Below are 10739 nucleotides of genomic sequence, written 5' to 3'. Positions count from 1 at the left end.
GGGAGCTGTGTCTGTCCTTGCTGCTGCTGCTGCTGCAGACCGTCTCAATGCCCAGGGCAGGCAGCTGCTGGTCTGGCTGAGGTGACCCAGCTGCTGGCTTCCCCCTCCACCCATCCCCTGCAGCTGAAGAGGGTCCCCCAAATGCATTCAAGAGCCATCAAGAGAAAATAAGGTGGTGGTGACTGCCCAGGCCACGAGTGGGGTGTCCATCACCTGGGACTGCCAGACGAGGTACAGGGACCATGGACCAGCTAGTGGTGACCCAGAGAGGTGGAGCCAAGTTGGGCTCAGCCACCCTGAAGGCTTCTGCAACTCTGCCTCAAGGTTCTGTAAAATCTACCCAGACCCCAAACAGGACCAAAACCATGAGAGCTTTGGCCAGGAGCAGGAGCAGGTGCAGACCACTCTGAGCCCAGGGTGGGTGCTCACCACCTCACTCCCTCCTTTTTTTCCTACATCCCACAGGCACCCCACACCACCGCTGCCCCCGGTGCTGCCATGCATGTGCTTGCCACAGCTCCAGACACTCCCATGCCTGGCAAGTCTGGTGTCACCCCCAGCAGCCCCCTAGGCTTCCCATCCATCTCTCCATCTCTCCATCTCTCTATCCTTCCATCTCTCCATCTCTCCATCCCTCCATCCCAGTGCCAGCTGGCACTGCCATGGGATTAGACGGGAGCACGGGAGGAAAACAGGGAGCATCTCTCCGGATCAAACGCCCACAGGGCAGCGGGGAGGGGGTGTAAGTCTCCCCCCTCCCCTTGGATGAAGCCGTCTGGGGACTGCCCAGCGCTGGGGCTGGGACGAGCGTGGAGCCACCATTGCTTGTCGGCAGGAGGGAGGTGATGGGGGGGGGAGTCAGTCAGGTGTGGACGAGGTATGAGGGGAGGCAGGGATGGAGCTGAGCTGGTGACAGCCGGTGGCGCCGAGAGCTCGCTCGTCCCTCCTCCCGCCGAGATGCAGCAGGGCCGACCGTCCCTCTGCTGCGTCTCCACCATCCGCAGCTCGCAAGGACCCCCCGAGCCAGGTGAGCCATGGCCAAAGGGGGCTGTAGGGCATGGCCTGGGGGCTGCTGGGCCGGGAGGGGCTGCGGGGAGGTGCTGCGTGTGCAGCCCTGTCCAGGCTAGGTAGAAAAGGGGCTGGAGGTTGGTTGGGTGCTCGTGGTGTTGCTGTGGCTGCTCCTGTGGAAGGACAGAAGAGCCTGCGTGGGAGGCCACCTCCGTGTCCCTGCCTGGACACAGCCCAGGGGTTGTTCTGCTGAGGGCTTTCTCTGTCCCCACCTTTCTTTTGCCCCAAAATGCTCCCATATGCCCTGGCTGCCCTCATCCTGTTTGAGTGCCTCTGGATGACCGTAAAGTTGGGACCCGAGGGCTGGATTCAGGGAGCAGGAGGCTATGTAGCAGCTGCTGGAAGAGCTGTTGGAGGAGCTGCCAGGTTTGCTGCTGGAGGAGCTGCTGGGGCTCTCGGCTCTAGGGCAGCAGCTGCACTGCCCCCGACGGGAAGGCTGCCGCCGGCATTCCCGGCCCTGCCTTTCTCCTCGTCTTGTTTTCCCTTGCCTTTCCCCCCTCTCCCATCTGCTCTCTCTCCATCTCTCTCGCTGCCAGCCGGGTTTGCTGGGGGAGTGAGGATGCCCACGTCCTGCTGCTGGTGGCAGATGCTCTGTAGCCCCTTCGGGTACAGGTCCTGATGATGGCCAGAGACCCATTCCCCAGTCTCCCTGCAGCAAGTCCTGGGGAAGCCCTGGCTCAGCTGAAGGACACAGCACTGACACCAGCCCCTCTGGACATGCCAGGTCCATATCTGCCCCCAACAGAGTAGTTTTCAGCTCAGGGGCAGCTCAGCAAAATCACAGCAGGGCTGGGCGCTCAAAGTGCTGGGGGCAGGGCAGGACAGATGGAGACACCTCAGGCACCCTTGGCTGAGGGTATCTGAGGTGTCTTGAGGCTATCTGGGGTGTCTGAGGCCGTAGGAAGCCATTGGAGACATCTCCATCACCCAAGACAGGTGCAGAGATCCCTCCTGCCAACCCAGCCTCTCCTCAATACCAAACCTCTCCGTGGATCTCCCTGCAGCTTGTTTCCCAGCCTTTGGCCAGGTCCCCTGCCTCAGTTTCCCCACATCAATGTTTGTTGCTGGATGTGTTTAAGGAGCCAGGCAGTGTGGTGTGGTCTGGGTAGCCTGGGACACGCGGACATGACCGCTATTTCCTGCTCCATTTCCACTTCTTTTGACCAGTTGGTCTCCTCTCACATGAAGATGAACACAGGTTGGAGAGGTCTCTTTTAAACCCATGGCTTGTGGAAACAAGCTCTGGTGAGCTGTCAGAGCCCTTCCATTCTCCCAGGGTGAGTTATCCTGGAGAGGGATCTCTTTTGGCTGCTACTCTGCTTTCAGTGCTTGTTCCTGACTTGCCCAGCTTGCTGTGCTGGTCCCTACTTGCCCAGCCTGCTGTGGTGGGAGCAGGGGAGCTGGGGAATGCTCTGCCCCTTGCCTCTGCAGGTCAGTGCTGCTCATGCCTAGCTGCCTGGCTGTTACCCAGCACAGACAAGAGCAAGAGCCTCTAACACCCTCGTATCCTCCTCCCACAACAGCCAGCTCCTTCCTCCCCCACTCAAAGGACAGTTTTCCATCACCACTGCAACCTGTGTACCCCCAGCTCATTAAAACACAAGTAGTGAGGGACAAACCCCACTCCTCAGTGGGTGAATGGCTCTATGTGGGTCATTACTGAAGGGCTGGTCCATGTTTGGCCAACCCTTGAGTGTGCAGTTTGTCAGTCTGTGGGGCAGCAGCTGTCCCCAGGCATCCATGGGCTTGCTGGAGGGACCAGCCTGTGTCCCCTTCTCCCCTGGGATACTCCGGGGGAGATTTATCTGCTCCCCAGCCTCAGTGGTGACTGATTAATGCCAGACTGGTCCATTGGTATGTCACTGGTTGAACTTGATGGTCTTAGAGGTCTTTTCCAACCAAAACAATTCTGTGAGTGTATGGAGAGTGTCTCTTTCCTTTTGCCCCGCTCCTGTCCTCTCACCCAGCAGATCAATGGTGCCAAGCAGGGGGTTGTAAGCTGGCAGCGAAGAGCAGCTGCAGGTCCCTAACGTCTGCTCAGCAGGCAGGAGTCACAACAAACCCTGCTGCTGAGGGGCTTCTGTGGGCAAACATCTTGTCAGTGCCTGCCAGCTCCCAGCACCAGCTGGCGGCTCCATGGATTTCCTCCCTGCAATGGGAAGACAGGCTGGGAGAGGGGAGATTATAAGAGTGGGGCTACATCTGAGCTTAGCAGATCCCATGGGATTGGTGAGACATTTTTGGGTGCCCAAGAGGGAGGTGGAAGGTCACCATGGCTATCTCTCACCCTCATTCAGGTGGGTTTTGGTCTCTTCTTGGAGAGGAGGAACAAGTGGCAAAATGAAAGGAAATGGCCTTAAATTGCATCAGAGGAGGGTTAGGTTGGAGATTAGGAACAATTTCTTTGCTGCAGGAGTGGTCAGGGATTGGAACAGGCTGCCCGGGAGGTGGTGGAGTCCCCATCCCTGGAGGTGTTTGAGAAATGTGTGGTCATGGCACTTGATGACATGATTTAGGGGGCATGATGGTGTTGGGTTGATGGTTGGACTGAATGGTCTTCAAAGGCTTTTCTAACTGAAACAACTCCATGATTCTATGATTCCATGATTTTATGATTTTATGCTGCCATGATTCTATGATTCTATGATTCCATGGTTTTATGATTCTATGATTCCATGATTCTCTGATGATTTTATGCTTCCATGATTCCACGATTCTATGGTTTTATTATTTTCTGATTCCATGATTTTATGAATCTATGATTCCATGTTTCTGTGATTTTATGACTCCCTGACTCCACCCTTCCCTGACTCCATGGTCCCACCCCTCTCTGGTTCTCTGATCCCCTCCACAGCCACCGCTCACCTCAGCTTCTGCCGCAGCCTCCTGGAGCACACAGTGTCTGCCGAGAACCTCAGCTACCGGCTGCAGAGGAACCCTGGCAGCAGCCGCACCTGGCACGATGGCCGCAGCCAGCGGGCAGACAGCGGCAGGACCGTCAAGCTGCTGCGGCAGCCGGGCACCGAGGGCTCGCAGGTACCCTCCAGACACCTCCACACCTCTCTCCAGACCCTGCCCCAGAGCTGCTCCTCACTTGCCCCCATCCACTGAGGGGCTGGAGCAGGTCCAGAGGCAACAAAGCTGGGGAAGAGTCTGGAGAAGAGGGCTGGGGAGGAGCATCTGAGGGAGCTGGGGGTGTTCAGCCTGGAGAGAAGGAGGCTGAGGGGAGACCTTCTGGCTCTCTACAGCTCCCTGAAGGAGGCTGGAGTGGGGTGGGGGTTGGTCTCTTCTCTCTAGCATCAAGTGATAGAACAAGAGAAAATGGTCTCAAGTTGCACCAGGGGAGGGTTAGGTTGGAGATTATGAAGAATTTCTTTGCTGCAAGAGTGGTCAAGCACTGGGCACAGGCTGCCCAAGGAGCTGGTGGAGTCCCCACCCCTGGAGGTGTTCAAGAAACCTGTGGCCAGGGTTTGATGGCCATGGTGGTGTTGGGTTGAGGGTTGGGCTGGATGATCTTAGAGGTCTTTTCCAACCCAAACAATTCTGTGATTCTGTCCAGTGATTCCCTGCAGGAGCTTCTCTCCTTTCTCTGCAGGCTCATGCTGTTAGATCCCATTTTGTTGTAAGCCCTCATGATTATTGGGCATTTAATTATGGTAATATATATAAAAATATCATCACTTAATTATTCTCATCAGGCTGAGGGCTGTGCTGAGCTCTGTGCATCACCTCCCCTCCACACCTTGAGCTGGGACTTAGTGCAGTCCTGCAGGGAATGTGCCAGACCCGAATTCCTTATAATGCCTGGAAATCCTGAGTGCTTCGAAATGGCCCATAGCCAGCCTTGGGAGGATAATGGCCCAATGATGAGGCTGTAAGCTGAAGGTTTCCAGCCACCTGCCTCCTCCCCTACCCCTTCACAGCCAGAAGAAGGAAAATCTTCCCAGTGAGAAGCTCCTGGTGCTTCCTAATCCCTTTGGAATGCCCTGGGATCAGCATTGGGAGGCAGCAGTGGAAAGAAAAGAGGGAAAATGGAACTGCCCATCTTCCAGCCTCCATCCAGATGCTTTTCCACCCTGAGGGCCATGTTGGCTGGGCTGGTTGTGCTGCTTGGGCTCCCTTCATGAAAGGGAACAAGGTCAGGTAGAGTCCCACCACCACAGAACCAGCAGTTGTGGTGTCCTCATCCTGGTGTCACTGTCCAAACCGACACTCCAGGCATTCCACTGCCTCCTTCCCTCTTACACCTCTATGAAAAGCACAGGGACAGAGCTGCCTGCACAGAGGAACATTGCCAGCCACTCTCCAGGTGCTAGCCACCTTCATCATGGCCCTGCCTCATTTCCACGCCTCCCAGAGGGATTTGGGCAGGAGAAAAGCTTTCATTTTGCCATAAGCAAGGAAAAATGTCCGGGAGAAGGGAGATGATGTGCTCCCAGGGGATGCCCCCACCTCTCAACTCCCCCTAGCCGCCTCCTGCCTCCCTTCAGGAGCAGCTCCCGAGCTCTACTCTCCTCACTGCTGCTGCTTGATGTTCATGGCTGAGAGTTCATCAGAGAGACAGCACAGCTCAGCCAGCTGGAAAACCAGCCCCAGACTCCTGACACATCCCCTGCCCACCCACAGACCTGCCTGGGGGCTGCACCCGCCGTGCCAGGGGGCACATCATGCATCCCAAGACAGCAGCATGGAGGGGGCTTAAGGATGCTGGAGCAGGGCCAGAGGAGGCAATGAAGATGATCAGAGGGCTGGAGATCCTCCCCTATGGGGACAGGCTGGGAGAGTTGGGGCTGTTCAGCCTGGAAGAGAAAAGGCTCTGGGGAGACCTTAGAGCAGCCTTCCAGTACCTGAAGGGGGCTACAGGAGTGCTGAGGAGGGTGGGAGGTGTCCCTGCCCATGGCAAGGGGGGTTGGAACTGGTCCCCTCCAACCCAAAGCATTCTGTCAGTCTGTGATGAGATGGGTGCCAAAAGCAGGGCTGGGGCTGATCATGGATGAAGGCATGAGCTTGCTGAGGGCAGCTGCAGGTTGTTCTTCACCTCTTCCCCTGTGCCTCACACAGTTGGTTGAATAATCACTGTGGGAAGCTCAAGGGAAGCAGGCAGGAATCTCATGGGAAGCTGGCTGTTATTCCCCTGGCCTCTCTGCTTCTCATCATCACTCCTTAGTGAATCCAGAACAAATTGCCTCCTCCTCCTTCTCCTCCTCCTCCCTGTGGCACGCTCCCTGCGTGCTCAGCTGAGTATGAAGGAGCTGAGCGAGCAGCCAGGGCTGTATCTGGGGGGAGCAAAGAGCTATTAGGGGTCCCCCTGCAAGGTGAGGGTTTGGTTTGGTTGGGAAATCAAGTTTTGTGTGTTGTCTGTCACATTTTCCATCTGCTTTTGAGGTGGACTCCTTGGTTATTCATCTACAAGCTCTCCACTTTGCTTTCTTCCCTCTTGCTTGCATGTCCCCAGCTGCCCCAGGCAAGGTTTAGGATCACAGAATCAGTCAGGTTGCAAAGCCCTCTGAGATCATCAGGTCCAGCCTTCCACCCAACACCTCCATGACCACTAGACCATGTCCCAAGGTGCCACACCTACTCAGTTTTTAATGCTTCCTTTGCTCAAGGAGAAGTCCCTTCCCAAGCCCAAATGGTGCCATGGGAGCAGCAGCAGCTCCTGCCAGGCTGGCCAGGGCTTCCCAGGCTCTGCAGGGTCAGTGATGGCCAGCATAGGGCTGAGGAGACATCCCAGAGCCTGCTGCCCTCCTGTGCCTCCTCTGGCATCTCCCAGGGCTATGTCATTAGCATCAGTGACCACCGGATGTCTGGAGTCCCTGGTACACTAATTATCTCTCTCCTCTATTAGTCATGCTTAATTAGCCAGTGTTCAGACATGGAGGTCAGCACTGGCACACCACAGCCCAAATGCTTTCAACCTGCTTCCCATGGCATTGTGGCACTTGCTGCCTCTGCCATGCCCCTGCCATGCCCCAGACAGGGATGCTTCCTAATCCTGCTCCAGGGCACCGGCTGCCTGCTGGCTGATTTCCTGAGGACTTCTGGTGGGGATGGCTTTGCACTGGTTCCTGATGCCCACCCAGGACTTTACTGGTTCCATCCCCACTGCCAGCTGCCAGCAACTGCCCTTCTCTGCCTGGTGGAGGAGGGACGCTGGGGACCTCCAGACTGTCTCCCAAGCCTATGTGATGCTCTTTTGGGATGGGAGATGCATAGGGTAGGTGGCCTGAGGCTCTTGCCTGCAGCAGAAGGTTTGTGAGCTCCTGGGTGTGGGGTCTATAGTGCAGGACCCCCACCTTGACCTCCTGCCCCCCTCTCCTCCCACCTCCCTCATGAGTTCAAGGATATTTTCCTCCTTGCACGGTTGAACCCCACTAACCCCTTCCCCTGCTGCCCCCACAGGGCCGTACCTACGAGCACTATGGCATCTACCACACCAGCCCCACACTGGGCAGCCTGGCCAAGCCAGTGGTGCTCTGGACCCAGCAGGATGTGTGCAAATGGCTGAAGAAGCACTGCCCACACAACTATCTCATCTACGTTGAGGCGTTCTCCCACCACGCCATCACCGGTAGGGTCAACTCCCTGCTTCCTTCCCAGGACTCATCCCCATCCACATCCCTGCTTCCTTCCCAGAACTCATCACCATCCCTGCTTCCTTCCCAGGACTCATCCCCATCAACACCTGCTCCCAGGAAGATCTGTTGGGAGGTTCAGAAAGCAGACATGGCCCCCCTCTATTTCAGGTTGCCCAGAGAGGTGGGAGCTGCCCCATCCCTGGCACCACTGCAGGTCAGGTTGTTTGGGGCTGTGGGTACAGAGGTCCCTGCTGACTGCAGGGCGTTGGGCTGAGTGACCTTTAATTGTCTCAAGCCAAACCAGTGTGGGATTCTCTGATTCTGCCCCTTCTCCCCGTGGGTGATGCAGCAGGGTGAGATGGGAGGCTGGGCAGAAAGCACCTGTCACTGGCATGAACTCCTGGGCAGACTGGAGATTCTTCAAAATGAGCATAAACTGCCCCAGGCAGGCTGTGGTTTACAGGATGGGTAAGAGTCTTCTCCTCCCCTGGATTAACATAATCACTTTAGAGCTTTCTGAATACTGAAAATGTTTGCACAAGAGGGAAGTTCTCAGCCCACCTGGAGTCCAAGCTCCAAACATCTGAATACAGCTCTGAATCCAAAGTCTGAATCCAACACTTCCAGCCAAGTCCTTGGAGGAGGTTTACCTCTAGGACCTGCTCCTTCATTTTTACCCTTTGGGGACAATGGTGTTGACAATGGTGATGCTCTGTAGGAGCATCATTCTCCTCTGACATCTGCAGGGCCAGGAGAAAGTAGCAGGCAAGGGAGAGCTCTGGAGGTGCCCGGGAGGGATGTGAAACCCTAATGCAAGAGCTCAGTGGGCCCTTGGTGGGGGAACAAAAGCAGCATTAGCAGATGTGCTCTGCAAAGGAGGACAAAAGCTGCTTGTAAACCCTTCTCTGCTAGCCCCTGGGCTGCAGCAGAGTGGCTCACCAGGGACAGTGGTGGCAACACTAATGTGTTTTGATGGATTGCCCCCAACCCATCCCCCCAGGACCACCAGCCCGGTATGGGGATCCTGCACTCAGAAAAACATCTCCTGCTGTGGGAGCTGGAGTGAAGAAATGGAAAGCTGGGCTGCAGGGATAGGTTGTGATTGCTGGTGCCAGCACCTGTCCCAGGACTGGAGACATCAAGCTGGGGACCTTAGTGTTCTCTGAAATCAGGGTCACCTGCGAGGCTGCTCCATCCCCAAGGGTCCAGGTGGTGAAAGAGCATCTGAGGATGTTGGAACAGCTCGTGCAGTTTTGGTGCCTGCTGTACAAAAAGGATGCAGACAGGCTGGAAAGCATCCAGAGAAGGGGCAGGAGAATGATCAGAGGACTGCCAGCCCTGCCCTGTGAGGAAAGGCTGAGGGAGCTGGGGTTGTTCAGCATGGTGAAGAGAACGCTCAGGGCAGACCTTCTCACCATGGACCACCATGAAGGGTGGATACCGTGATGGAGACTCCCTTTTCCAAAGAGTCCCATAGGAAAGAGAAGGGCTGATGGGGACAAGTTACTGCTGGGGAGATTCTGTACCAGGAGGCTGCTGGAACACTGCAACAGGTTGCTCAGGGAGGGAGCTGAGGCCCCATGCCTGGAGCTGTTCAAGGTGAGGCTGGAGAAGGCTCTGAGCAAGCTGCTCTAGTGCAGGATGTCCCTGCTGAGTGAAGGGTTTTGGACTGGAGGAGCTTTGGAGGTTCCTTCCAACCCAAACCATTCTGTGATTCTCTGACTATGAAAATGTTTCCCCATGAGCAGTCAGACACTGGAATCATCTCCCAAGGGATGCAGAGGAGTCCCTGCCCTGCGCTGGGCCCGCACAAGACTCAGCTCAGCAGGGTGCAGGGCCAGACTCTGACCTAGCAAGGTTGGACCAGAGGATCCTTGGGGTCCCTTCCCACCTGGCATTCTGTCCTCCTGTGATCCTTGCCCCTGCCAGTCCTGCTGCTGGGCTGTGCCTGAGGCAGTGCCGTGCTTGCAGGTCGGGCGCTGCTGCGGCTGAACGGGGAGAAGCTGCAGCGCATGGGCATCGCGCACGAGGTGCAGCGCCAGGAGCTCCTGCAGCAGGTCCTGCAGCTCCAGGTGCGCGAGGAGGTCCGAAACCTGCAGCTGCTCAGCCAAGGTAGGGCTGGAGGCAGCCTGAGCAGGGTGAGAGGCCAGGGAGCCTCAGGAAGGTTGTGGCCATCTTGCAGTCACCTGGACACAGGGAGCTGTGGCTGGGGGCTGCTGAAGCCGGAGGCACTCACCTGCATGGCACAGGTGTGGATGAAGCCTGTGCCATGGGTGAGTGGGGTGGGGAGCAGGGGGTGGGGGGCACAGGGCTGGGGGCACAGATTGTGCTGCACAGGAACAGGCTGTGGTGCACAGGATTGGGCTGTGGTGCGCAAATTTTGGTGCACTGGGATGGGCTGCGGTATGTGGGGACAGGCTGCGGTGCACTGGGATGGACCATGGTGCACAGCTTAGGGTGGATTGTGGTGCACAGATTGTGGTGCAAAAGCCAGGCTGTGGTGCTGCACAGGGCCAGGGTTTGGTGCACAGGTTTGGGTGCACAGGGCCAGGCTGCATTGAACAGCCCAAAATCCATCAGTGGCATTTTTGCACGGAAGGGACAGGATTGTCTGGGGCTGGCAGCAGGTGAGCTGGAAGGTGCCACCCTGCAGGCTGTTTATTCCTTCCTCTCCCACCTTGTTCCAGCTTCTTTTGGAAATGTCTCCTAGCTGATCCATCTGTTTGGCAGATTGCACCAACACTGTGAACCGAGCACCTCTGGAATGGGCTGTGCACCGCTGATACAAGACCTGAACCGAGCTTGGGAGCCGAAGAAAGAGCTTCCCAGCCCTGCCAGGGCTTCTCTCCCTCCCCTTCTCTCTCTTTCTTCTTTACAAACACATTTCTGTGCAGAGATGGGAGGTTTCCTCCAGCAGATGTGGCTCTTGGCTGGAGGCAAACCAGCCAAACAGCCCCTGGAACAGACAAACCTTTGCCCACCTGAGCCTGAGGGCTCACAGGGAAAGAGATAGGGAAAAGGAGAAGGCAGCAGGGCTCAGCATCATGGACACATCAAGCATGGCTCTTCCTGGGACAGCTGGAAGGACACGAA

General features: G+C 56.7%; 1 protein-coding gene across 1 annotated transcript; it reads left to right on the top strand.

Moving 5' to 3' along the window:
• The first annotated feature begins 957 nt into the window (after positions 1–957).
• On the top strand, positions 958–10429 carry SAMD10 (sterile alpha motif domain containing 10). Its single transcript, XM_054392055.1, has 6 exons — positions 958–1027; positions 3082–3090; positions 3923–4104; positions 7471–7639; positions 9618–9758; positions 10377–10429. The coding sequence occupies exons 1-6, from the start codon at positions 958–960 to the stop codon at positions 10427–10429; spliced, it is 624 nt and encodes a 207-aa protein (XP_054248030.1).
• The last annotated feature ends 310 nt before the right edge of the window (positions 10430–10739 follow it).

This window comes from Indicator indicator, chromosome 24 (assembly GCF_027791375.1).
Source record: "Indicator indicator isolate 239-I01 chromosome 24, UM_Iind_1.1, whole genome shotgun sequence".
In the NCBI taxonomy this organism is placed as follows: Eukaryota; Metazoa; Chordata; class Aves; order Piciformes; family Indicatoridae; genus Indicator; species Indicator indicator.
This window is presented reverse-complemented; position numbering and strand designations above follow the sequence as displayed.

Bases quoted from the DNA above. Each gene is read 5' to 3' on its own strand.
- SAMD10 (XM_054392055.1), top strand. From the start codon at position 958: ATGCAGCAGGGCCGACCGTCCCTCTGCTGCGTCTCCACCATCCGCAGC. The intron at 4,105-7,470 runs GTACCCTCCAGA...CTGCCCCCACAG, and splicing joins CGGGCACCGAGGGCTCGCAG to GGCCGTACCTACGAGCACTA. The intron at 9,759-10,376 runs GTAGGGCTGGAG...TCTGTTTGGCAG, and splicing joins CCTGCAGCTGCTCAGCCAAG to ATTGCACCAACACTGTGAAC.